The 27,451-nt window shown below is 55.2% G+C and overlaps 1 protein-coding gene across 5 annotated transcripts in view; it reads left to right on the top strand.

Annotated features, from left to right (window-relative positions):
• Window positions 1-3,532: 3,532 nt before the first annotated feature.
• Window positions 3,533-27,451, top strand: part of DTX2 (deltex E3 ubiquitin ligase 2) — a 31,040-nt gene continuing 7,121 nt past the window's right edge. For 2 of the 5 annotated variants that reach the window (XM_055136550.1, XM_055136547.1), the window contains exons 1-5: window positions 3,533-3,672; window positions 4,632-4,770; window positions 14,909-15,262; window positions 17,272-17,908; window positions 24,266-24,372. In XM_055136550.1, the coding sequence (XP_054992525.1) occupies window positions 14,995-15,262; window positions 17,272-17,908; window positions 24,266-24,372 (1,012 nt within the window). In that variant the 5' untranslated portion in view covers window positions 3,533-3,672; window positions 4,632-4,770; window positions 14,909-14,994. Of the gene's footprint in view, window positions 3,673-4,631; window positions 4,771-14,908; window positions 15,263-17,271; window positions 17,909-24,262; window positions 24,373-27,451 lie in introns of those variants that run through there. The other 3 variants (XM_055136549.1, XM_012935552.2, XM_055136548.1) reach the window with 2 other exon arrangements.

The following is a 27,451-nucleotide window of genomic DNA, read 5'->3' as shown; positions in this document are numbered from 1 at the left end:
TAATTTGCTCATGACCAGGATCCTTTGTTTATTTCCCCAAATAAGAAGAGCCCATCTCTCAGGTTATAAAAATAGAACTTGTTTCTGCTGCCACACTTGGATGACAGAGATGAGTACAAAGACAGGGCAGCCCCCTGCAGTGTCTGCACACACGCCCAGGGCCACCTTATATAAGTGGCATCATTCTGCACTCATGGGGTATAAACCCCTCTACCCGGCCCCCAGCTCCCCAGTTGTCTCTGCAACGGTCGTCCAAGCTCCTGGGCAGACTTGGAACCTGTGCAGCCACGTGCAGCAGATGTGGGGCGCAGGGTGAGCTGGCAATGAGTTCTTGGGAAGTAATGAAACCAAGATGTGATCTTTTTATTTTTGGTTTTTGGGTCACACCCAGCGGTGCTCAGGGCTTACTCTTGGCTCTCCACTCAAGAATGCCTCCTGCAAAAATAAAAATAAAAATTGGGGCGCTGGAGTGATACAGCGGGGAGGGTGTTTGCCTTGCACGCAGTTGACCCAGGTTCGATTCCCAGCATCCCATTTGGTCCCCTGAGTACCGCCAGGAGTAATTCCTGAGTGCAGAGCCAGGAGTAAGCCCTGTGCATTGCCAGGTGTGACCCAAAAAAGAAAAAAAAAAAGAATGCTTCCTGATGGGGCAGAGGGGACCATGTGGGATGGCAGAGGTTGAACCCCGCTCAGCTATGGACAAGACAGGCAGCGCCTTCCCCACTGTACTATCACTCTGGCCTGCTTTTATGCTTTTTTGGCTACTTTAGGGCCAGAGACATAGGGCTGGATCCACAGTAGAGTGGGGAGGGTGCTTGCCTTGCTCACAGCCAGCTGGGTTCAATCCCCAACATCCCCTGTGATTCACTGAAGCCCCATCAAGAGTTGTTCCTGAATGCAGAGCCAGAAATGAGCCCTGAGCACTGCTGTTGTGATCCAAAAACCAAAACCAAGGGGGAAAAAAAAAACAAATAAAGCATGAAGGTTGACCCGGTATGAGGACACAGGAATTGAGCTCTGATAATTCTAACTGGCCCAGAGAAGGCAGGACCGCCCCAGTGGGACAGAGGCTGTGAGAAGAATGTGAAGCTGAACTGGCACAGTCCATAGTTCTTCTTCCTGACAATACCCTACTCATAGACTCTTCACAAAACTTTTTTTGTTTTTTTCTCTCTCCTTTCTTTTTTCTTTTTCTTTTGGTGGGGGCCACACCTGGCAATGCTTAGGCCTTACACTCAGGAATCTCTTCTGGCAGTGCTCCGGGACCATATAGGTGCTGGGGATAAAACCTGGGTCAGCCACATGCAAGACTTACCTTACCTGCTGTACAATCTCTCCAGCCCCAAACATGTAAGGATTCTTTCTTTTCTTTTCTTTTTTTTTTTTTTGGTCAACCGGGAAATACTCAGGGTTTACTCCTGGCTCTGCACATTCAGGAAGGTTCTTGGAGGTTCTTGGGGGACCATATGGGATGCTGGGGATCGAATCTGGGCCAGCTATATGCAAGGCAAATGCCCTATTCTCTGTCCTATCTTTCCAGTCCCTAAATATGTAAGAATTTTTTTTTTTTTTTTGTCACACCTGGCTTTGCAGTCAGGAATTACTCCTGGCGGTGCTTAGGAGACCATATAGGATGCTGGGAATCGAACCTGGGTCGGCCGCGTGCAAGGCAAACACCCTACTACTGTGCTATCGCTCCAGCCCCAAGAATTCTTAAAATTAGAGGATTTAAAGCTCTGAAGCTACAAGCTCGAGTGTGTGTGTGTGTGTGTGTGTGTGTGTGTGTGCACACGCGAAAAAAAATTTTTTGGAGAATAACTTTCCTTAGTTGAGTAAAGGAAGTCTGTTATCCCCAAAGATCTCCCTCCTGGCCAAGGACGTGGTACTTTCTACATGAATTAAAGCTTCAGCCTCTAGACTAGTTCCTCCACTCCCTCCATCCTCCGGGTCTCTGCCCCACCCATCCCCAGATTATCTCCAACCTGCAGTGCAGACCCTGTTTTTCAAGCCTCCCATTGGCTCCACCTCTCTGTTTCTCAACCCATTTCTGACTGTGGCTCCCTTCCGTCTTTGTTTCCTTCCTGTGGCCCCTAATCTACTGTTTGGCCTCTAGATCTCCTGCTGTGGCCCCACTGCAATATCCAGAGGGCCCACAAGGAGCCCTAATCCATCCCTCCTGCCTCTCCTCCCATCTAGGCACTGGCCTAGATTTTTCTGGCATTTGAAATCTCTTTTGATCTTACTGGCCATCTCAACACACACTAATCCATTTTCTGTGCTCACGCCTCCATGGACCTCCTGCCTGGATCACAGGGAGCATCTTATTATTTTGAAGTGTGCCAGGCACTTTCTGAGGGTGCCCTTGCACTCCAATGTTCAACCCTCTATGCACCTTAAACTACAGAATTGGTACCCAAGAAAGGGGGTACCAAAAGACATAGTACTGTGGTTTCAGCACGGCTAGGAATGAGCCCTAAGCACAGAGCCAGAAGTAAACCCTAAGCACTGCTGGGGGTGACCCAAAAGCACTGTTGTCCCATTGTTCATCGATTTGCTTGAGCGAGCACCAGTAACATCTCCATTGTGAGACTTCTTGTTACTGTTTTTGGCATATTGACTATGCCATGGTAGCTTGCCAGGCTCCGCTGAGTGAGCGGGATACTCTTGGTAGCTTGCCAGACTCTCCAAGAGGAACAGAGGAATCAAACCCAGGTCGGCACGTGCAAGGCAAACGCCCTACTCGCTGTGCTATCACTCCAGACCCAAAAGTAAGTAGACAAAACTTCCAGGGGCATGATGATGGGGCTCAGAGGCATGATGATGTATGAGTGAGGCCCTGGGTTTTATGGGAAGTTAAAAACAAAATCTAACAATAGATTGGTGATTCTGCTCCCCCATTTTTTTGTTTGTTTCTGGGTCACACCCAGTGATGCTCAGGGCTTACTTCTGGCTCTGCACTCAGGGATCATTCCTGGAGAGATTCTGGGGGACATATGGGGTCCCAAGGATCCAACTCCGATTGGCCACGTGCAAAGTAAACATCCGACCCATTTTTGGGCTGTACTATTTGCTCTGGCCCCGTTGAAGGCAGGCAACACACATACACACACAGTTTCAACTCAGCCACCTCTGCCTTTGTGATGTCTTCCTGGCTCCCACCAAGTTTTGGTACAGCCTTTTATGCTCCCACACCTTTATCACGTTTATCTCACTTTATAGTAATTATGTGTTTAAGTGACTGCCTGCCCCACCTGGATAGGAGAGAAAACCTGTCTGATCCACCTTTCGACGCCTAGTCCCCCGCCAAGCGTCTGTGCTCCACGAACGAACCGGCGACGACTAGTTTGAAAGTCAGTTAATTTAAGGAAGGATTCTATCCGTAAGGGGGGGGGGGGGGACGCCCAAGCGGAGGAACTGCTCGAATCAGGTGCGCGGCGGCCGCCCCGCCCCGCCCCTGCCCCGCCCCTGCCCCGCCCCCGAGTCCCGCCAGTACTACATTTCCCAGCAGGCCCAGCGCCCCGGGCATGCGCGCCCGGGCGCTCGGAAGCTGCGACGCCGAGTTTCACTCTGGCTGCCGCTGTCTCCTCAGTGCGAGCCCGAGCCCGAGCCGGAGCCGTACGCAGGCCGAGCTCGGCCGTACCCCCGCCGGCGCCCTCTTCCTCCGCCGCCTCGGTGAGGCCCGTCTGCTCGTCGCCGGACCCGGGGTCCCGGGGCGCGGGAGAGACCCTGCCGAGCGGGGACCGGAAAGGGGCGGACATGGGCTGAGGGGAGGGCCGGGCCGGAGCGAGCGGCGCCGGGCTGGGGGGCTGAGGGGCTGAGGGGCTGAGGGGCTGAGGGCCGGGGAGACGTCCCGGAGGCGGAGTTGGGGGGACAGTGGGGGACGCGGGGGAGTGGGGCGGTGGAGGACGCCGAGCGTCGGGGCCGGGTCTGTCGGGACGAGGGTCCCCCCACCCCCCCGGTCCCGGGGACTCCCAGGAGTGGGGTGACAGTGCCGCCCCCGCGGGGGTCCGCGGCCCGGAGCGCCACTTTCCGGAACCGGGGCACAGCCCTTCGGAGTTTGTCCCGGGACCCCGCTTCTCTCCGCGCCGCGGGGCAGCCGTGGCGGGGGAGGGGGCGTCGTCTTCTTTCGGGGGTCCCTGATGGCGGGGCCCCCTTTCGCAGGCGAGGCTGGGAACGACCCTGCCTTCGCTGTGGCTCCCGGGCTCGCCCGTCCCTGTCCGCCGCCACCCCGGGGGTTGCACTTCCCCCAGAGCCCGCCGGAGTGGACACACCCCTGGGGGCAGTGGGCAGCGCGAGATATTTCCGCGCGCGGCGCCAGCCCCTCCCGGCTTCTGGGGGCGATGCGGAGCCCCGCCTTTGCCTTCCCTTCACCCTCTCCTGGGTCCCCCGGCTCCTCCGCCTGCCCAAGTGCCTTACTTTGTTTGCCCTGGACGCCCGGGCGGCTCACGGGCTTCCGAAGTCCTTCTAGGCGTTTCTGTCAAGGGTTCGGTGGATGGTGGAGTGGGCCGAGGGCGGTGGCTGGGGTGCTGCCGGGGCAGGTGCGAACGTGGAAAGGAGGGCCGGGTGGTTTCCAGCCCTGAACTCTCTCCCGCTGCCATGTGAAACCTGACGGGCTTCTTCCCGGTTGGCAGAGGCGCCGTGGAATTTGTCGCCAAGTCAGCAAGCCTTTCAGATTAGCCCGGCGTGGGGTGTTTGTGTGCCTTATCGAGATGGGAACCCGAGGGAGGCAGTCCCCCTGAAGAACTGTGGCCCCAGCTCCCCAGCCCACAGGTGAGCGCCAAGGGGGGTGGTGAGGGTGGGGCTGGGGGGTTCCAGGAGCTGGTGGGTTCCAGGAGCTGGTGGGCGATGGCCAACACTCTCAAAGATGCACCCGTGGCTTCTCCTGTGAAATCGGCTTCGCGTGCGTTTCCCGTGGTAACATGTTCTTGGGGGCCTCAAGGACAACTGTCACGACTTCAGCTCCCTCTTGAACTGGGACATTTGACTTTCTTTTTGTTGCTGCTGCTGGAGCCTTTTACAAAGGGCTGGGTGCTGGGGGTTGGTACAACAGAGCCCTGGCCCTTGTTGGGAGGGAAAGACAGGCCAACCAGAGAGTGACACAGTGTGTTGGTCAGTGCGATATGTGTTGAGGAGTGGGGGGACACCCCTCTCCACCCCAGGAAGTTAGGGGAAGAGCCTTGGCAGGGTTTGGTGTGGGCCCCTGTAAGGAGCTCGGTGTGATGAAAGTACGAGAGAGCTGGGAGGGCTGGAGGAGCCGGGCCAGGTAGGCAGACAGCAGGGGGTGGAGGGCTTGGGGGGCCATGCCAAAGCTGTTAGGGAGCAGAGGGGCTTGAGCAGAATTCCCCAAGAGGACTATTTTTGGGGTAGGTTTGGGTCACTCCCAGCGATTGTCAGGGGACCTTGTGCCAGGGATTGAGTCTAGCCCCCTGCGTGCAAAGCCTGTGTTCTGCCCGTTAAGCCGTCTCCAGCCTGCCGAGCCTCCTTTGCAGTGCGCAGTGGGGCTAAAGAGCGTGGACCGGTTTAGTCTGGATTAGTCGGAGTGACTGTGAACCCTGGGGCCTGGGTGGGGTGCCTAAGACTTGCGCGTCTGCCCTGTGGGTGTTCAGACTTTTGGGAATCTGGGCACAGGAAGGCCAGGTAGGCTGTGCCCTGAGAAGAGGAGTTTACTCTGGGCTGGCCATAGCTGGGTGTCCTGGGGTGCGCCCGGGGCTGGGCAGAAGCAGGGAGTGAGAGTGGCTCCTGCAGAGCTGAGGCACAGAGATGAGATGGGGGGTGGTAGGTCACCAGGGAACTCTTGCGAGGCAGAGAGGTGTGACTTGACAGACTGAAGGGGGAAAGCAGCATAACCTGTCACTGGAGGGATCCTCAGAGTCAGCCCCAGAAACCTGGGATGTGGGAGAGCGGGATCAGAACTGCATTCAGAGGCCGGAGAGATAGGACAGTGGGCAAGGTGCTTGCCTTGCACATGACCAACCAGTTTTATCCCCGGTACCCCATAGGGCCCCCTAAGCCTGCCAGGAGTGACCCCTGAGTACAGAGCCAGGAGTAGGCCCTGAGTATCGCTGGGTGTGGCTCCCAAACAAAACCAAAAGGATAAAAACCAAATAAGAGCTCTGCTCAGAAATCTTGCACCTGCCAGTGCTGAGGGCGAGCGGGAGCATAAAGAGGCCGAGGGAGGACAGCCGAGCACGAGAAGTCTGGAGCAAGGACTGTCGAGCTGGGAGGCAGAAAGTTCCTGGCCAGATGCTGGCAATGGGGATGAAGGGGGAGGGCAGCTGGCAGCTGCCGGGCTGTGGGGAGAAGGTTGAAGAAGACCAAGAGCATGGCCTTTTCCCTACGTGCCAGGGGTTCATGGAGCCAGGGAGTCTGGAAAGAAGGATACTTGGGAGGGAAGGGGAGTTTGGCTTCTGATGTATAAAAGGCACCCTCTGGCCCACCAGAGCAGGGCCTGGGCCGGGCAAGACCTCTCTGCATCATTCTCTGTGTCCGTAAGGGGATGCTCTCGTGCTGGGCTCTTGGATCATAAAGAGGCTGGAAGCAGTTCCTGGGTATGTTGGTTTTAAAATTTATCTCAGGTGAGCAGAGACTGTATGCAGGCTCTTCGCAGTGGTTAGGCATAGCCTACTTTGGATTATTATTATTATTTTTTTTTTATCACACCCAGCGATGCACAGGGGTTCCTTCTGGCTCATGCACTCAGGAATTATCCCATTGGGGGACCATATGGGATGCTGGGAATCAAACCCGGGTCAGCCTCATACAAGGCAAACTCCCTACCCGCTATGCTATCATTCAGCCCCTACTTCAGGTTTTTTACTAAGTTATTTTTGATTTTGGGTCACAACTGTCATTGTTGGTTCTGTGCTTGGGATTTGCTCCTGGCAGTGCTCAGGGGACCATGTGCAAAGTATGTGCTTAGCCCTTTGGCTGTCTTCCCGGTCCTTCTAAGTTCTTTCTAATGATTGTGGTGACCTCCCACTTCCCAGCCACCCAAAACAAAATACAGCTAATCACTAACTTCTCTTCCTGTCCTCACCCTGAGGTAACCTTCGTCCCCATGCTTTCATTTTCACAGTTTCACTGTGCCTGTGCATCTTTCTTTTTCTTTCTTTCTTTCTTTCTCTCTCTCTCTCTCTCTCTCTCTCTCTCTCTCTCTCTCTCTCTCCCTCTCTCTCTCTCTCTCTCTCTCTCTCTCCCCCTCTCTCTCTCTCTCCCTCTCTCTCTCTCTCTCTCTCTCTCTCTCTCTCTCTCTCTCTCTCCCTCTCCCTCTCCCTCTCCCCTCCTTCCTTCCATTTTTTTGGGTCGCCCAACAATATTCATGGGTTACACCTGGCTCTGAGCTCAGGGATCACCCCGGCGGGCTTGGAGGGCCATATGGGATTAAATCTGGGTTGGCTGCATGCGAGGCAAACAGCCTTCTCGCTACTACTATCCCTCCAGTCTGCCTGTGCATTTCTAAGGAAAGTAAGGCATGAGCTATATTGCTAAGATTTGTCCATAATGTTACCAGCCAGTTCGATTGTTTTGGTGACTGAATCGTATTTCATGGCGTGAAGAAACCAGTTTGCACATCTGACCCTGGTAAAGGATAACAAGTCATTGTCAGGTGTTTGCTGTTCTAAGTGTGGGAGCTGGACGTTTCCAGACCCATTTCCTGTGGCGCAGGATTGGGAAGGCTCCTGGGGCTTGAATTTAAGGATTGTATTTTGACTGTTTCTTAGGGCAAATGTTTTTCAGCTAGCAGAGCTGTTGCCAGACTGTTTCTTAGCGTGACTGCTCCAGCTTCCCCCAGCAGCGGCCGTGACCGGGGCTGCCCGGTGTCCCTCATGCTCGCCAGCGCTTGCTCAGGCCCACTTGATTTTTGCTGAGTGAATGGGATCTTTGCTGGGGCTGAGCTTTGAACCATCAGGCCTGCGTTGCCCGACTTACCACTGCCGGTATTGATTCCCATTCCCCACATAGAAAATAAAATGGGATCTGGGGTCTCTTGCTTTTGTGTCCCTGGTCCTCCTGGCCTCTATTTTTTACATCTGTTAATCGGAGAGTCTCTGAAGTCCCTGCTCCTGTCCTCTGCGAGTTTCCTTGGCTTTGAGGGCCCTTCTTTGTAATTGATTTCTAGGAGTTCCTGTCTATTCTGGATCTTAATATTTTGTGTGTGCTTCTGTGGATGTCTTTACCCAGTTGGTCACTTGTCTTTCTACATTCTGCAAGGCCTATTTTATCGAACATCTTATTCTTTGCATGTTTTTCCCTTATAGTCAGTCAGAGTTCCATTTTTTGTTTAAAAAGCCTCAATTTCTTGCCTCTAAGGAGCATATGCCTCATGGAAGGGGCAGGTGGATGATGACATTTGGATGTCACATGGACACTGTTCGAAGTGGCATCTGGAAAGAATCAGAGTTCTAAGCCGGGATCTGGGGGATGGACACTCTCTAGGAGACAGTCTAGCCAGTTAGGTTTCTCAGACTGGAGCAGAGGGCCAGTGGGGCTCAGACAGGGCAGCTGAAGAGGGAGGCAGTCGGTGTGTATGGGGTTATTGGAGGCTGGGACAGATAACCAGGTCCCTCGGTGTGCCATGGAGAAGGTCCAGGATTTGACTTCCTGGTGTAGGGGCAGGTGTTGATATCTGGTGTGGCCCCGGGAGTGGTGGCGTTCCTGTGGGTGGCCCTCACGGCACAATGTGTTCTGGGCAAAGACTGACATGTCTAACAAGGGCAGGGCATGCTGGGGTGGAGAGTCGCAGGCAAAAGTGCTCTCCTGGTGTTGGATAAGAGGCAGGTTCTCTGTTCTTGGTCAGCGACAAGGCAGCGCTCTGCAGAGTAGGGCCCCAGAACAAAGCCAACCTGCTCACTGCCAGTTTTAATACAGTTTTATTGGAATTCAGCCACTCTGGTTTGTTATGCCTTGGACTCTTGTGGTTTTTATTGTGCCGTTGTCAGAGTTGCACAGATGCAGAAGGAGCCCTGTGTTCCGCACAGCCTAGACTTTGTCTTCTGTGGCTCCCTGGGAGCGTTTGCTGATCCCTGCTGCAGGAGCTGTGGTGGCCGGGAGCCTGGAGAATGTGCCCCCGCCCCCATGGTGGTTTCATTGTGGTTGCTGGGTAGATAATGCATCTAGGTCAGGCCATGAGCTGGGTTTTTAAAGAGCTGAAAACTCTTGGCCAAGCACAGCACATCTGGCAGGAGGATTTGTCCGGCAACACTTTGGCCCTTCTGTCTGGAAGCAGGTTGTCTTGTTCTGACTCACTTCTCTCACATCGAAAAGCATCATTAGCCCTGGCTGAGTGCGAGGATTGAGCCAAAACTTAACTCTACTCCCCCTTCAAGTTCTGAGAGCCTTGGCTGGGTGCTGCTGGTACCTCACCTGCAGGATTCCCTGGGGTGTCCAGTTCTATGAGGCAGGAGCGGCAGGTGCTGCCTGCTTGCCTGCCTGCCTGCACATCTGGCCTGCTGGGGTTTTGCTCTCTGGCCAACTTGTGGCTCTCTGAGCCCTGCTTGTTTCTGCTCTGACTTGCCTCTGAAGGGCCAAGGCTGGCGCTAGCCCAAAGAGGAGGGGTGCAGGAACACCTCCTTTGTTCCTTTCGCCTCCTGGGCACCGGAGAGTGGGTGACCTGGCTCTAGCTATCTCTTTTTTTAGACAGAAGCTCTACCTTGCATGGTACTGTTGGCATCATTTTGGGCATCTGGATAATGCCTCTTAAGCATTTGCTTGGAACCCAGGGACGGGTTATGTCTTTAGGCATGGTAGGTGCTGTGATACTTTGACCAGGCCTGTTAGTAGCAAAACCCCACAGGAATAGTAGCAGCCAATGAAAGGAATCATCCTTCAGTTATTATTTATGGGCTTAGGGGCACCTGCTGGCTCTGTGCTCAGGGGTAACTCCTGGTGGTGCTTGGGAACCCTGCAGTTCCCAGCCTCCTGCATGTAAAGAATGCACTCTGCCCGTGGAACCTTCTCGTGATCCAAATGTGAGCTGTTGTAAAGGTTTTCATTTTTCCTGACAATAGAAAATAATTTATTTTTCTCTCTTTTTTGGGGGGTGTGGAGTCACACATGGTGCTTAGTGCTTATACCTGGCTCTATGCTCAGGGATCACTCCTGATGGCACTCCAGGGATCATACATGGTGCTGGGGATCAAACCCGGGTTCTGCAAGGCAAGCACCCTAATTTCTCCTTTTAAAAATTCTGGAGAATTCAAGTATGTCAACAAGCTGGATGAAAACTCCCTTAAAGTCTGGTGTGAAGGCAGCTGTTAACATTTTGATAGATTTCTGTTGGCTTTTCTCTGCCTCTCTTCTCCTCAGAATAATACTGCAGTGACTTTCTTTGTGGAAGTTTTTCTTTGATGTCATTAAATTAGAGTCTTGTTATTGGTGCAAAGGAATTGAGTAATTTTATTTTATCTTTGTTTGTTTTGGGGCCACATCCAGGTGTGCTCATGGCTTACTCTTGGCTCTGTGCTCAGAGGTAGTTCGTGGCAGGGCTCAAGAGACCTTATATGATGCTGGGGATTGAACTGAGGGCAGCCATGTGCACAGCAAGCGTCTTCCCCACTAAGTGCTCTCTCCAGGACCAGAACTGAGTGCTTTTAAACCTCTGTGTGTAGTATGACTCTGTGTTTTTTTTTGTTGTTGTTTGTTTGTTTTTTGGGTCACACCTGGTGATGCACAGGGGTTACTCCTGGCTCTGCACTCAGGAATTACTCCTGGTGGTGCTCAGAGGACCATATGGGATGCTGGGAATCGAACCTGGGTCGGCCGCATGCAAGGCAAATGCTCTACCCACTGTGCTATCGCTCCAGCCCCAACTCTGTGGTTTTTTTAGTAAGGGTTTCTTCCTGGCAGTCTGCCAGCTCTGAGTGTTGAGATTAAGTTATTTTCACTGATAATGCTCCCATTTTTATTTTGATTTAGAACTGATTTTCTTGGGGCCCGAGAGAGCTGGAAGGGCTGCCCTGCGTGTATTACGTGCAGGAGGCCCATGTTCCATTCCTGCCTGGAATGGCCCCCGGAACACAGCTAGAAGCAACTTCTGTTTTTTGTTGTTTGTTTTGTTTTGTTTGCTTTTTGGGGGTCACACCCGGCAATTCAGAGGTTACTCCTGGCTCATGCACTCAGGAATTACTCCTGGCGGTGTTCAGGGGACCATAGAGGATGCTGGGAATCGAACTCGGGTTGGCCACGTGCAAGGCAAACGCCCTACCCGCTGTGCTATTGCTCCAGCCCCTGGAAGCAACTTCTGAGCAATGAGCTGGGCACCCTCCCACCCCAGCTCTGCCTAGCGTGGCCCAAACTCCATTCTCTCCCCCTGAAAAAGGTTTCCTCTTAAAGCCGCAGATTTCTTCAGTGGGTTTGTCCGCAGAACTAGACTTTCCCAGGCTTTTGGGACTTTCCAGTGGTGCCCAGGGAGGCTAGCTGCCCTGTAAGGAGTCTCAGAAGTCACGCTGTAGTTACAGGTCAGACTCACATGTTAGTGGGGGTTGGGGATAGGGTGGAGGTAGGCTGGGGGTGGGTTGGAGTTTTGTCCCAGGCTTCATGGAAAGCACCCTGAAGAGAGACAACTTGGGAAATAGGATCTGAGGTCACTTCATCTCACTGGTTCTGTGATTCATACTCCCTGTTGCTTTTTAATTTTGTCTTTTTAAAAAATATTTATTTTTATTTTGGGGGCCACACTTGTTTCAGGGCTAACTCCTGGCTCTATGCTCAGGGATCAGTGCTATGAGGCTCAAGGGACCATATGCTGAAGGTTGAACACAGATGGGCTGCATGCATGGCAAATGCCCTCCTTGCTGTACTATGTTTCTGGCCGCTGATTTTCTTTAATTTTCTAGAGTTGGTGGCTCTCTTGAGAAGCAGGAGTTGGCATCACAGCCATGTTCAAAGGGCGCCTCAAGTTTCTGCCTTTTATGAAGCAGCAGGCAGCATAGGAACATATTTGGGAAAGGGTTCAGCTACTGATAAAGGGCTGGGAAACCCACCTATTCGCCTGAGGGGAGGTCAGAGATAGAGGGGGCTCCTTTGAGTTTGTGGAAAGGACGGACAGGAGACTGGTTATGGAGATGGGGGGTTTAGCAGGGTGGTGCAGTGCTGCTGGCTAAGTCAGACTGAAACCCAGGACTTGGGAGGAAAGGGGGTTCTTGCATCTTGGCCAGTGAATGGTCACAAAACTGCACCCCCATTCAAACCACCCTGGACTTCCTCTGGGGAGGAAGTGGGGCCACAGCAGTGCTGGGTCCCATGACTGCCACAGCATCTCCTGGGTAACGACAGTCAGGCAGAGTGACTGTCACTGATGCCTCTGCCAGCTCACATTTTGCTATCCCACTTTCCTAAGTCCTCTGGAACTGGAAAGATTCATGGATACAGGCCACGCTGTCCTTGTGTGGGACAAGGTCTCTCAGTGGAAAGGCAGCATGCGGGTGGGACTCAGCTTTTAGCTAAGTGGCAAGAGGATGTGGGCGAAGGCAGGAGGGCATTCCCGGGTCAGTTTTTGCTCTGTATAGATAGAGGACTCTGGTCTTGTCATGGCAAGTCATAAGATCACTGCTGACCATTTGCCACTACAGGAAGGAGAGACTAAATATCCTGTAGTTCCATTACTCCAGCCTTTGAAAACCTCATTTCCAGAGGTAGGGAGAGCCCCAGCTTTATATTTCCACAGACCCGGCAAACTGCCCACAAAGTGGGGCTCCAGAGGACTCAGGACAGGAGAGACCAGAGCTGACTCTGGAGCGATGGGTGTATGCCCTTGTGTCGCAAGGGCAGGAGTCTGGACACGTGCTTTAATGGGCTCACTAGCTGGGAGGTAGGAGAGGGCACAGACCCTGCACTTGCTAGAATGGATGTGATCAGACGGAGGTGTGGAGGGCTGGTGGTCTGTGACTTCCCCACCTTGGCAACTCTGGAATCCCATGCAGGCATGGTCCATGGTGGGTCTGTGGGCGCCCTCTAGAGCAGCTCCAGGGACGCTCCTGTGCCCGCTGCGCAGGCTCTTTGGCAGGCTTTTTCAGTCGGTTTGTCTGGGGCTGTGCGGACTTGCTGTAGCAACCCCAGGCGCCGCTGCTGTCTGGGCGACTGCCTGAGCTGAGTGAGGCCTCTGGGAGGGGCTCAGAGGGAAGTTGAGGCTCAGAGGAGTTGGCTCCAGAACTGATCCTGTGATTTGTACCTGGATGTGGTTACAGAGACTTTAATTGCAGGCTCCGTGCCGAGCCAGCCTGCGTCCCCAGGGCACCCGGGCTCTGTGTGTGCTTTAGCGGCAGGCCAGGTGCCCTGGCGTGTGCATTCACTGCAGCCCTGACTCATTGCCCAAGTTCCCAATGCCGCCCTGGGCTGCCACTCCTCACCCAGGCTAGGGTGCGGGTAGGGTGCGGGTGTTCATGCTGAGGGCTTCAGGCAGCCCTGTGCTAGTCCCCTGGGGAGTACCTGGGGGCTCTCTTATTACCTCCGTTTCCCAAGGACACAGGCAAGCTCGGCACAGACATGCTGCAGGTCAGTGAGTAGTGTCATGCTGACACCGCAGTCCTTGCCTCTTCCTGTCCAGGTTGCATTGTGGCACAGGTGACCTGAGCCTTTGTACCGAGTTGCTGATGGTATGGTGCAATAAGGGGACAGCAGCAGCAGCTCAGGGCACAGCCACATCATGAGCCATGGATACAAATTGTCCACTCCCTGGGCCTCAGTATCACCTCCATGTGTGCATTTCTTGGAGATACAGTGAGGATCAGAGCAGGAAGCCTGGCAGGAAGTGTTAGTGCCCATTCCACATGGTACGGAGTGGAGGGCTGGAGAGGCCTTTACTCTCCCCCGCCTTCCCTCTTCTCCCACTATAGAGTTCAGGCTGCTCCTTCCTCTCTCAGAAAAGGGACTTTGGAGCCACTTGGCCGTCTCAACATGGCCTCTGGGGAAGACCTTGACCTCTGTGGCTCTGGTTTCATGTCCCTGAATTGGGGGCTGTTTCTTTGTGCATCGGTAGGTCAGTGAGCCAAGGACATTTGGATTTGTTACTAATTGTTGGGCTTGATTTTCTCATTGCGCTCTGGGAGCTGGTGCCCAGAGCACTGTAGCAATCAGACTCTCTCCTCTGTCCTTTCATTTTTTCCTCTGGTGTGGCAGTTTGCCTTCACTTGCCTGCAGCCTGGTTTAAACCAGTGCTTGTGGAAGTCACCTCTGGGCTGGTTTGTTGTATAAGACCCATTTACTCCCCTTTGAGGGGGCAGAAAGACCTGGAAGGCCTCTCACTCCATTGGTGTCTGCCATAATTAGAGCCCTGGGTGGGGTTGTGAAGGAGGGGCGTGTGGCAGGGGCCTGGAGAAAGCCTCCCCGAGTGAGAGTTTGACCGTGGAAAGGGCCAGAGTGTGTGGGAGGTGATGGTCACGAGGGAGGCTTCAGCCTGAGGTTTGAGTGTCCATGTTCCTGTTAACCACATAATGACGTGACATGAACAGATTAGGGCCATAGGGGTCTTGGAGGCCCCTGAGTCTCTGCTCCTTTGTCCTTCTGCAGCATAGCCAAAGGGATATCCTGAGGTCACCTCCACCCAAAGGTGGTTGGAAACCTCAGCATCAGCGTGCAGGAAAAGGGTTCTCCATGGTCTTGCCCAGAATGGATTTGGGGTGATTGTGGAGCTATGCACATTGGGAAAGGCTACCCTCAATAGTAGGATCAGAGGGAAACTGGTGAAAAGGAGACCAGATTGCACCCGTCTTTCACTCCCTGTCTCTGTTATCTTCCTGAGCCTTAGCCCAGGCTGTGGCTGCTTGATGGACTCCGGGTTCCTCTGGCTGCTGAGTCAGAGTGGGGTTCACAGGGCCCCCCAGCATCTGGACTTTGAAAGCAGCTTCTCCCTGTGTGGGGAGTCTCCAACTGGCTCCAGCACAAGGTGACTGTCTGTCTATCCTGTTTCCAGGTGTGCAGGAAGTACTGGGCCATGCACCCAAGACTCCAACCCAGCGTGGTCTGAGCACTGGGGATAGCAGAGGCGTCCTGAAGAAGATGGCCATGGCCCCAGTTTCTTCCCCGGCTCAGGTGTACACCGGCCCCGTGGCCGTGGCAGTGTGGGAATGGCAAGATGGACTGGGCATCTGGCACCCCTACAGTGCCAACGTCTGCAGGTACATCGAACAGCAGTTTATCCAGCAGAAGGGCCTGCACTTCGGGATGGGCAACCTGGCCCAGAGCATCCCCTTGGGCCAGGCAGACCCCTCGCTGGCCCCATACATCATTGACCTCCCCAGCTGGACCCAGTTCCGCCAGGACACTGGTAAGCCACTTCCTGGTCTAGTCCATATGAGTCTGGGCCCCAATGCTGGGGGTTGGTGTTACAGAACTGACTCCCTGGGCTGTGTCTGGGCCTTAAGAGGCACGCCAGGAGGTGGGCATATGGTTGATAGCACACATCACACAGTGTGAGATGCAGTTCAGAGCATGGAGCTCCTCTGGGGGCAGTGCTCATGCCAGCCAGCTGCTCTTCCCAGTCTCCCAGACTCCAGATGCTTGCCTACAGCTTGAGGGTCTCACTGGGGGTAGGCATCATGGTCCTGCCCCACCGCCCAGTGGCCATGGGATGAGGCAGCTTTCTTCATGCTCCTGTGCATGTGTTGGCTCGTCTACTTGGGGGTTAGACAAGTCTCCCCAAGAACGAGACCACCAACTTCCTCCCGACCTGTTCCTCTGGCCAAGGGGTTCCCCACTGTGGGGTTTTTTGTTTGTTTTTTTTTTTTGTCCCTTAGATCATTTGACAGCATTTGGACAGTTTAGATTGGTTTTTGTGGCTTGGGTGGGGACTCGGGGAGAACTCTCATAGTGAGTTCAGGGGTGCTACAGCACAGAACCAGCCCCGCAACAAGAAAGTGTCTCTCGGGCCTCCTCCTGGGGGTATGGAGATAGGAGGCCCCACTAAGAGGCAGCAAAGATGGGTGACTCATGTGTCTTGTTGGTGGCAGGCAGGGCTGCCCAGGGAACAGAAGGGGTCAGTGTGGGAATTTGAGTGCAGGGGACCTGGTTACCAGGAACGGCAGAAAGGCAGGAGGGGCATAGCTGTGCCTCCCTTTGCAGCCTCTTTAGCTTTGGTTTTGCAGGAGGACCTCGGCAGTGAGTAGAGGTTGGTGGTCACAAACCCTCGTGCTCTTCTTTGGGTCTAGTTTATTAAAACCTGCACTAATCAGAGTGTTTCCCTTACTCAAGAAGTCAAGGGGAATGGCAGGTTTGTGTAGGGGAATTAGGTAACAGTTGGTAATGGGTTTTACAGATGTAGAGACAGGAGAAACGCTCGTGCTGAATACCTGCAGGATGCAGGAAGCACTTGTAGCCTTTTTGTCGCTGGGCTGTGGCTCCCTGTGTGGTGTGGACGTGCCTGAAGGCCCGACAGCCACCTCCCGGGGTCAATCCTGGCTTCCTCTCCCTCTCCGCGGGGACTTAGGGATGATTTCATCTGCTTTAGACTCTTCGGGGTTTTAGGTGTTCCCCCCTTCCCCCTTTGTTTTTGGTCCACACCCAGTGGCGCTCAGGGGTCATTTGTATTTCCATGCTTGGAGGTTGCTCCTGGTGGTGTGGGGTGGCCCTGTGTTGCGGGGATCAAATGCACGGCTCCGCAGGCACAGCCTTCTAGTCACTTCCATGGCCTTCTTTCAGTGCCGTGAGTCGGGCCAAAGACATTCTCACCGGGAATGTCAGGTTTGCGCCTGCCCCTCTGGCTGCAGTTTTTGTGGATCTCACACTTGATTGTAGAGCATCAAGGGCCTCATGCAGAACTTCACGGCCATGTGGAGTGGTACTGGGGAGAAATGCTGATTTGAGATGCCTCCTTGAGTTGAGACCCAGCAGTCCTTTGACCTTAGCTCCCCACAGCTCTGTCACTTGAGCCCTTTGGACTTCAGTTTCTTTCCCTAGAGAGAGTTCTCCACCCACTGCCTCATCCCTCATTTGGAAAGAAGCAAGATCTTAGGACAGCACCACCTCCCATAGTGACCTTGTTGGTTTATTTCAGTTGTAGGAGATGAGGGTTTTTTGTTTTGTTTTTGTTTTTAGTTTGGGAGCCACACATGGCAATGCTCAGGGGTTACTCGTGACTCTGCATTCAGGAATTACTCCTGGCAGTGCTCGGGTAGCATATAGGATGCCGGGGATCAAACTTGGGTGTTTGCCATGTGCAAGGCAGCAGCTTACCCGCTGTACTGTCTCTCTGGCTCCATGGAGAGGAGTTTTGAAACGGCCTTTGTCTGTGGGAGGCTGACGACTAACCCTGTCTGTGAACCCCTCCCGGGCACATAGGCACCATGCGGGCTGTGCGGAGACACCTTTTCCCCCAGCTCTCAGCTCCGGGCCGAGGCATCGTCTGGGAGTGGCTGAGTGATGACAGCTCCTGGACACCCTATGAGGCCAGTGTCTGCGACTACCTGGAGCAGCAGATGTTCCAGGGCAACCAGCTTGTGGATTTGGCACCCCTGGGGTACAACTACACGGTCAACTCCGCAACCTGCACCCAGACCAACAAGACATCCAGCTACTGCCGCAGTGTGCGGCGCCACACCGGCCCCCCTTACCCCGTGACATCTGTCATTGCCCCGCCGGGCCACACAGGCATAGCCTGCTCTTGCCACCAGTGCCTCGGTGGCAGCGGAACTGGACCCGTGTCAGGCCGCTACCGCCACTCCATGACCAATCTCCCCGCCTACCCTATCCCTCAGCACTCCAACAGGACCGCTACCGTCTTTGGGGCTCATCAGGCCTTTGCTCCATACAACAAACCCTCCCTCTCGGGGGCGAGGTCTGCCCCCAGGCTGAACACCACCAACCCCTGGACTGGGGCGCTGCCATCCGTGGGGACCCAGCCCCTCTACCGCTCCAGCCTCTACCACCTGGCATCTCAGCACCTGCCTCCAGGACCATCCACGGCCAGTACAGCCAGGTACCTTGCTCTTGGGGCCTATTGGGTCAGCACCTGGGCCTCTGCTTTCAAGTCACCCAGAGCCTCACCACCCCACCCGATCCTAGGTGCCAGCCCTCGGTGTTTGCTGAGTCATCTTGGTTTCCTGGGCCACGTGGCACCAGCCCCACAGTCCCCACTCATATCCTTGAAGCTCGCCTGTCCCTGTGCTTGGTGCTGGTCATTGCCTCATGGATCAGCACCTCCTGCTGCCTCAGGAGCAGTTTCAACATCTGGCAGTGCCAGTGTGTAGCGTCATAGTGCTCCCCGTTCCTCTGAGGTGCCAGCACCTCCTCACACACGACTTTGCTTGTCCCCCTAAGACCCCAGAAAGGCCAGGAGCTTAGTTTGGGCACTTGAAGGTGGCCAAGAGAGTGGGACCAGGGAGGATAGCAGCAGGTGCCAGGGACAACCATGCTGGTCTCATCTCAGGGTCTGCACGACCTGGGGGATCAGCCCCATCTCCAGGGCAGGGTCTTCTTTCTGGGCAAGGGGGCCCAGTTCAGGCCGAGGGGGTGGCTGTGTCTGTCCTGTTCTTTGAGGACCCGTATCTCACTGGTTTGAACAGTCAGCAGCAGGTCAGCCCCCTGGTGACATCTCACCCACCATGCCTGCTCAGCCACCTTGAGGGCTCACTACACCCCCCCCAGGCAGACCCTGGGCCTCTCACTGTTGGAGGCTCTGCAGCTCCTGGAAGGGCCTCAGCAGAACTTCCCCTACTGAGCCCCCTGGGGAGGTGCCTCTGCCCAGCAGGTGTAGTGTGGGGGCGTCCTCTGGGGACAGGGGAGTGCTCCCAGGATGTTGAGAATGGCTACGGTGCGCATGCGTGGGTATGGGAGTTCAGAAACTCCCAGAGGCAGAGGGTGAGGCAGATGAGCATCTTGAGGGCAGAGTTCAGCAGTGGGCCGCCCTGGTAGGACCGGGCATCAGGGCCTAGGGGTCCTTGCCCTGGACTTCTGCATGGGGAGCAGCGAGCTGGACTCTGCAACTCAGTCCTGCACAGTGTTCGGTGTGTCCCCCTACCTATAGGCTGGCCACTGACTACCTTGAGGCACATTTCTCCAGTGCTCGAGAGCTAGGCTTCAGGGCTTGAGACAGTCCTGGAATGGAGCTGCCTGGGGTGATCCAGCTCTTTCTCTGAGTCTCTGTTCCTAACCTGCAGGCCCGAGAGGCCACACTGGCACAGGCCGGGCAGGTTACAGGACAGAGGCTTACCTCTGCTGCCGGGCCTGCATGTTGCTGCTTGCCCTGTGTCATAAGGCAGCCCGGGACTGGGCCAGCTGGCTGTGTGGGTTGACCCGCCTCAAAGGGGCTTGCCCTCCTGGTGGGTGTTCGTCTCAGTCTCCAGCTTTTCAGAAGGTGGGAGGGCCATGGGGACTTGCATGGACCTATCCCTGCTTCAAACCCGCTTGCCTTCGCTCATTTGGAGCAGGGCTCCTCACCTTGAGCCGCTCTGATGGGGATCAGAGAGAAGAGCCAGGAGGGACTTTGGAACTCTCTGACCCTGGAATCCTCTCTGAGGGCCAGGAGAATACCTGGGGGGCTGAAGGAATGTCTGCAGCAAAGATAAAAGTTGCCTCTGGAAGATGTGGGGCAGGCGAGCCTGGATTGTGGCAGCCTGAGAGCTTGGTGTTCTATTTCCTGGTAAACACCGGAAGTGGTATTTGAGCATGTGAGGGCAGAATTTGAGGAACCCAAATGGTTTCCTATTGCTTGTTGCCCAATCTGGGTAAAACTGTGTCTGAGTTCCTGTGCCCTGAGAAGGCCTCTGATCAGGCAGTTCCTGGAGACTGGGCTGGTACGTCCTCACCGTAAGCACTCGCACTTGGGTGTGTGTGACCTGGCTGGGAGCTTTCTGATGTGTCCTGCACACTCACTCTCATCTTGAATGAGGGATACCCCAGTCTGGGCAGCATTTTGATGACGGGGTAGGGGGGAGAGTGGTGATTATGACTTCAGCAGGGCTGAGCTTGCTGGTGCTTCAAGGTGTAGAGGGTGAAGGCAGTCTTCTGGTTTGTGCTCTGCTGCCTGGTTCTTCCCAGCCCTCTAGCCCTCTCGAGGCCCCTGGCTCCCTCCTGCTGGAGTCCTGGGGCCCCAAGGCCTGGCTGTACCCATAGGCTCTTTGTCGGCTGTGCCCTTTCCATCTCTCTTCTCTGAAGACTTGTCAGGTGGACAGTTAGTTTCCAACACTGCCCATTGCTCTGATGTTGATGTGGTTTTCAGGATTCGTTGAGGGCCTCTCTGCTTTCCTATACCCCACACTACTCCCCTGAGGCCCAGAAAGCTTGAGTGTTGGTGTCAGACTTCCCACAGAGCCTCACCACCACCTCAGGGCCCCCCTGGGAGCTATTCTCATCTTACTGATGGTGAGATGGGACTGAGGAAGGGAGCTGGCCTGCCTGATGCTGACCTCAGGCAGTCTCCGGACACCCTAGTTCCCATCCCAGCTGCTGTGGTCAGTCCTGGATCCGAGCTTGTGGGGAGACAGGGACAGCGTAACCCTTCCTCATTCTCCAGCATCCAGTCCTGCACAGAGGATACATCTACAGGTAGTCTGTTCTCAGCCTCACTCTGGAGATGGTCCGTGAGGGGAGGGCCAGGAGCAGAGGTGCCCAGAGAGTGACTGCAGCCAGGTTCCTCTCGCCCCTTCTGACCCCACCCTGTCCTACCTGTTGGTCCTTTAGTCTCATGGTCCCCCACCCCCAATCATTGATGCCATTTTTGCCTGTGGTCCCCTTGGAATACCCAGTTGAAAACTGCTAGACTAGAGGAAGTTCTGCAGGGGACACTTTCTGGTGCAAATGGTGCCTGCATCCTGGACCATTCAGTCAGCAAAGCCCTTTGAGGCTTTTACAAGGGATTGGTCACCTCTGAGTGTCTCCCCACAGGCCCCGTCATTGTTCTGTGCTTTCTTGTCACAACAGGGAGATATTTGGGGGTGGTGATAAAATTTTGAGAAGCTGGGATGCCCAGATCTCAGTCCCAGGAAACTGCCAGTGCATTCTGCTCAAGTTCTTGTGTGGAAGTAGCTTGGAAACAAGGCCTTCTCCCTCAGGTGCACCCTCTAAAGACTCTACTGCTCAGATCCCATTCTAGGTCGGTGATACTCAGCCCATGGAGCAAACCTCACATTTTGTGGCATTTATGCCAAAATTTGGGTCTTCCTGAAGGCGGCTCGAGCTCACTAGTTCTTGCTGATGACAGCAGTTGAAGGAGCCATGACGACTTTCATAGAAGCTGAGAATTGCCGAGACCAGCCAAGATCACACACCTCCCTTAGAAAATAGAACGGAGGGGGCAGAGCAGTAGTACAGGGGGAAGGCATTCACCTTGTGCACAGCTGACCTGGGTTCCATCCCTGGCACCACATATGGTCCCTTGAGCCCAGCCAAGAGTGACCCCTGAAAAAGGAGTAAGCCCTGAGCACCTCCAGTTATGACCCAAGAAACAAGGAAAAGAGAACAAAATGGAGAAACTCGTTCAGGAAGTGGGGGTGGGGCGTCTCCGAATGAGTTTAGTGGATTCCAGAACATTTGCCCAGGTGTCCTGCACATCCGAATGGCTTTATTAGCACTTGCTGTTCCAGCCTCTTGGGCTGAGAGTGTGGAGGAGGCAAGAGCACCATGGAGAGCAGGGCCTGGGTGCTTCTGTACAGGGGGATCACCCAGAAGTGGAAGGAAGAGGAATAGCAGAGGAGGTGCTGTCCATGAGACTATCTGCAGCTCCCGCTGAGGGACAGGTGTGCCAGAGGAACAGGTGTGCCAGCCAGGCCCTGGGGTCTGCACCCTGGTGGTCGGAGGGAGGATAAGAGGCTGTTTCCAGAGGCCTGGGGTGTCCTGAGGTTTCTGGCAGCAATTAGGGTGGCCCTCATTTCCTGAACCCCTTCTCGATCTCTGATTCTGAACTGGGTCCCGTGGAACAAATAAGAATTGCTCTGCCAGGGGCACCCCAGTGTACAGGGTGGCAGTGTCCTCACCTTTCCTGTTTGGTCAGCTGGCACATATGCAGGGAGAGATGGGAAGCCTCAGCCACCCGAAGGGGAGGACCCAGCAGTCCTCGGTGGGGCTGCCCGAGCTATAGTGGTGTGAATTTGTTGTTACATTGGGGCACCATGGCTTAAATTAGGTTTCTATAGGAGCTAGACAGCTCAGTGGGCTGTGCACAGGCTTTGTACACAAGAGGTCCAGTGTTGAGTCCCAGCTCTGCATGGCCCTCTGAGCACCAAGAGAGCTTCTGAGTACCATCACATGTGGCCCCCAAACAAAACTTAATTGCTAGGGGAAGACATACCCTGTTTTTTGGTGCTGGGGATCAAACTCAGGGTCTTGTGTGCAAGTCAAATGCTCAACAAAGCCACACACATCCCAGTCCCAAGATTAGTCAAATAAGAAGGCCTCTGCGGGCAGAAGCAATAGTACCCAGGGAGTTGAGGACAAGGGGCAAAGGGCACTTGCTTGTGTGCAGCAAACCCGACACCTCATAGAGTACTCCAGACCCATTAGGAGTGATTTCCTGAGCACAGAGCCAGGAGTAAGCCCTGAGCACAGCCAGAGTGACCCAAAGACAAAAAAGACAAGGCCTGTGTTTTGACCTATTTTATTATTTTTGGGAAGGCCACACCTGACAATGCTCAGGACTTACTCCTGGCCACACCTGACAATGCTCAGGACTTACTCCTGGCTCTGCGCTCTGGGATCACTCCGGTGGGGCTCAGGAGACCTTATGGAGTGCTAGGGATTGAACCTGGCTCAAACATGTGCAAGGCAAACACCCTACCCACTGTACAGTCGCTCCGCCCCCCTCAACCTAGTTTTAGATTGGCTAAAGAGTTGACAAAACTAGTACAGAATTTTTGTGTCCTTCACTCAACTGATTTCACATCTCTTATAAATGCAGTTTGGGCATCAAAACTAAGAACATGGTCAGTGACCCCAGGCTATGCCCCTAAAGGCTTGTTCCCATTTGTGGCTTTTCCCCACTCCCTGTCCTCTCTCGGGACATCTGTTGTCACTCCTTTGCCCTGCCCCTGCGGCATTAGTTGTCAGTCTTCTTTAATCTCTCATGACCATGTCTGAGTCACCATGCGAAGCCCCCTCAATTGGTTTTGTCTGGTGTCTTATGATCAGACTGAACTTATGCAGTTTGGGCCAAAACCATGGACAAGATGTCTTGGGGTCAGGGGGGCAGCTCAGTGGTTTGCTGATTTGGGAAGGGAGTTTGGGAAGGGGGGGTTGTTCCTGTCACTACATTGCCCCCACAACCCTCCAGCACTGCCAGGAGGAGCCCACAGAGTCGGAAGTAGCCCCAGAGCACTGGTAGCGGTGGTTCAATTCGTCCCCATAAGAAAAAAGCTTATGTCTTTAAAGCACAGTTTCTGGGGGTTCCTGAATCAGTTTGTGCTGCTGGGTCTGATGGTAGCAGGGTCCCCTCGGACCTGGCCCTGCACAGCCTGCATGGAGAGGAGGCTGGAGCCCAGGGCTCTTTCACAGCGCTCTGGGGCTCGGAGTGGCCCAGGGAGCCAGTGTTAGACAGCTGGAAGCTTCGTGCCTCCTCCATCTTCTTCCTTCCCTTGACTCTGCTGGTGGCGTGTCATGACTGTGGGTTGCCCTTGCCTTGCCTGGCTGCGGCGCTCACAGGGAATCGCTGCTTCAGTGGCGGCGCTTGCCCCTTTGCTTGCTAATGAAGGACCACACACCTGTGCCGAAAGTGCTTGTGTGCAGGACTCACAGACTGCAGAGGTGTGTGGTTGGCACTGAGAATCGGGTTTGAGGCCTTGTGCTTGCAGGGCTCAATCCTGAGCCACTGAGCCATTCCCTGCCCCTTCATGCTTGATGCCTTGTTAAAAAACATGACTCAGCACGGCAAGGTTCTTTCTTGTTGCTGTCCCTGCCCACTGGTCCTTCCCTCTGGGCATCTGGCCAGGAGCTTCTCCCTGCAGAGAGTTAGTTTCTGAGTTAGTGACTTCAGCCTGAGGGATACCTTGGGCCTGATGGAGTGAAGTTTCCTGTGCCAGCTTCACCCAGATCTGAAATTTGGTTTTTGAGCCATACCTAGCAGTGCTCAGGGATCACTTCTGGTGGGGCTCGAGGTCCCTCTGAGGGGCCAAGGATTGAACCTGGGTCAAGCTCATGCAAGGCAAGTGCCCTACCTAATGTGCTATCTCTTGGCCCCCTGATCTGAAATTTTAAAACAAACCCCCAGAAGCAAAACCCAGAGGGGCCTGGGTTGAGGGTGGGGGGGGTGCCACTGTGTGTGTGTATCCGTCTGTCTGTCTCTGCAGGCTCCTGCTCCTCTAAGGCGCCTGCCTGTGCTCAGCTTTGCTCTCTTTCTCCTCAGCAGCCCCCGGAGTGTCCCTGCTGTGGCGCCCGCTGTGCCCGTCGTGCCTGCCATGCCTACCATGCCGGTGCAGGTTTCGAAGCTCAGCAGAGTGCAGCAGGCCCTGGCAGGTGGGTGCCGCTCGTGTCCGGGACAGTTCAGGACTCAGATGGGTCCCCGGGGCCGGTGCCTTTCCTGGGCGAAGCTGTACAGCAGAGCGTGGAGCTCCTCCAGACTCACACCGTACGCGCCCATTCGGGCCCATCTTTTATTCTATTTTTATTTCATCTCCTCCCTTCCCCTCTTAGACACACAAGTTCAGGTGCTTGTTGGGGTGGATCCCTTTTCCTGTAGTCACCTCACTGGGAGTGACTTTACTTTCTGAGATGCCCCAGACATTCCCCTGTGCCCCTCTGCAGAGTCCGGAACTATTTTGGCTACAGTGACATCTTGACTAAGGGCCTTTTGTGTCCAGCTAGCTCTCAGCTGTCAACCACACAGCTGAGGCTATTAAACCACGCCCCCCTGCCCCCACAACCCCACCCCACCCAATCCCCCCCAGCCATTAGGGAGCCTCCAGAGGTGCTTTTGAACTTAATGGCCTTTGTGAAGGCTGGGAAAAAACAGGTAGGAGAGTGGGGAGTCCGGAACCTTTCAAGGCGCAGCAGGAGACCCGTGTTCGTGTGTGTGAGGTAAGTCAGTGTGGTGGTGAGGGGGCTGGGGGTACAGGTCTGCAGATGAGAGCCCCCAAGCCTGAAGGTGCTTCCAGCAGCTGTGAAGAGTAACTTGGGAGGGGTCCCCTGGAGGAGGGCCCCTGGGGCACTATGTGGATTTCTCCACCTCAGCCCTCTTGCCTTTGAGGAAACAGGGGCTGTGGCAAGCTGGGGTTTGGCCTAGCATCTCGAGGGGTGATGGACAGGTGTGGACAGGTGGGGATTGGGAGCAATCTGTGGGCAGTGGTGTCGGGCCTCTTCCCTTGGGGAATGTGAGGCATCACAGAGACACTAGGTGAGTGCTGGGAAGAGGCGCCCTGGGAGGAAGTGGGGTTCCAGTCAGAAGTGAGTAGGAGCCAGGAGACCAGACTGGGGTGCCTAGTGGGGAGTCCCCGCCAGGAAGCCCCCTGGAACCTGGTGTACCTACTCAGCCTCTGCTGGGCTCATTGGTTGCTGCTTGTGGCTTCAAATGATCCAGGAAGTCAGACTGTGTGCAGAGATGTGGGAGGGGTGTGGGGATGAGGGTGGATGTATGAAGTATGCGGTTGGGGGCTGTGGGTATGTGTAGGGGGGGTGTGTACAGTCTGTGGGCAGCAATGTCTTGTTGGAGACGGTGTGGTAACTGAGGGGACCCAGCCTGCCCCGCTCTGCTGAGCTCTCACTGCTGACGCTCCAGCCCTAATGTTCCATGGCTCTCTTTGTGCATCACGGTCTGCCTCTCGCCCCCTTCCCTCTGCTCAGCAGCCCACAGCCCTATGTCGGCTGCACCCAGATTGTCCTCCTTTCCCGTGCCCTGGACTTGCTGGTGGCAATTGCTCCATTTCCTGTGTCCTGGGGGCAGGTGGCAATTGCTCCATTTCACTTATTGGGAAAACTGAACCCCAAGTGCAGGATTCAGTCCCAGTCAAGAAGGCATGGAGAACAGAGCTAGACTGGGCTCAGAGCATCTGTCGGGGAACATTGTCGGGTGCCAGCATGGGCATGGTTACCCAAGGTCAGCCCTGGGGTGGAGGGGTTGATTGACAGGCAAGTCTGCAAACAGGGTCATGCTGGGGAGGGGCTGAGCCTCTGTGCTGACCAGCCTCTGGGGGCGCCTCTGCCAGGTGAGGGCTGTCTTAGGGACCAGTGTCAGTGACTGCAGGGACCGGACTCTGGCCTGCCCAGGAGAAGGTCCCCCAGTGGGGAGGACAGGGGAGCTGTTGGCTTAAAGCAACCCAACATAGTCATCACTAAACCCCTGTGCCAGGAAGGGGGCTTGGGTACATCTTACTAGGCAGGGTCCTCTCTGTGAGTGGAGGAAGGCAGTGACTGTCTCAGCTGTTGTGGCTTTCTGGGGATGTTAGGAGTCTGGGAGCTGTCAGAAAACATGATGACCCACTCTTGAGGGCCCCTCCTGACCAGTTGGCAGACGCTGCTGCTTCTTTGTTTTGTTCCGGGGCCACAGCTGGCTGTGCGTTGGGGAGGTACTCCCAGCTCTGGGTTGGGCATTCCTTCTGGTGGTGCTGGGGGGGACCATGTCGTACCTGGAGTCAAACATGGGCCTCCTGCATGTAGAGGCTGTGTTCCAGTCCTCTGATTTCTCTGGCCCTGCCTGTGGGGTACAGATCATCCCCAGATTTCAATCCAGGAAGTAACTTTGAGGCAGGTGCCACCCTGCCAGCTCCAGATTGAGGGGTGTGGATGGCCGCCAGGGGTGGAGAGGACATTCACAGGTACAGATGCCAGTCCCTTGCAGGGGAGGCCCTGAGAGGGCATCGGCCCTCTAGGTAGGGTCCCAGGAAGGGGGACTCCAGGAGAGGTCTGGCATGGAGCATCCAGGCCAGCTCTCAAAGGAAAGCCACCCCACTCCTGTCCTACCCCCAGTCTGCCTGGCACACCCAAGTTCCTGGGGAACCGACTCCTGAGCCCAGGACAGTGGGGGCTGGGAGGGGCGGGCATGGGACAACACCCACCTCTGGTCTCATGTGAGGAGTTCAGCACAAGCCAGGCCCTCTCGCCTCCTGCTGTCCCTGGGCCTGTGCCTGGCTCAGCGTACCATCTTGGTCACCATTCTGTCTGGCGCTTTGCCATGGGAGGCCCTTGTGGTCCTCATGTTCAGGTTCTTTCCCTAAGTGGCCTCTGGATAGGCAGCTTCTGCCCAGCCGGGGGTGCCAAGAAAGTCCCCATAGACCAGCACATCTACTTCCCACTCAGGCCCTGGCACTGTCCGGGAAGCACCCCTAGGGGAACTGCCCCAGTTAAAGCCCAGGGAACCTTCCCTGGTCCCTGGGGGAGGGCAACCTGGGCTGTGCTAGAGTGGGTGGTGAGGGTCCCTCTGGACACTGAGGAGTGACAGTGGGTGGTCCATCCTGGCAGAGCTACCCGCTGCAGCTGCCCCCTGCTCCCCTCGGATGAGCCTGCTGCACTGTTTGAGGGGCCAGGACCTAGGCTGATCTGGACCAGGGCTCATAGGGGACCCTGGAGGAGTAGCATGTGGCTACACTCCTGCTTACTTGCC

The sequence above is a fragment of the Sorex araneus genome, chromosome 4, assembly GCF_027595985.1.
Source record: "Sorex araneus isolate mSorAra2 chromosome 4, mSorAra2.pri, whole genome shotgun sequence".
NCBI classification, from domain to species: domain Eukaryota; kingdom Metazoa; phylum Chordata; class Mammalia; order Eulipotyphla; family Soricidae; genus Sorex; species Sorex araneus.
Note: the sequence above shows the minus strand (reverse complement) of the source record. Positions and strands in the feature narration are given on the sequence as shown.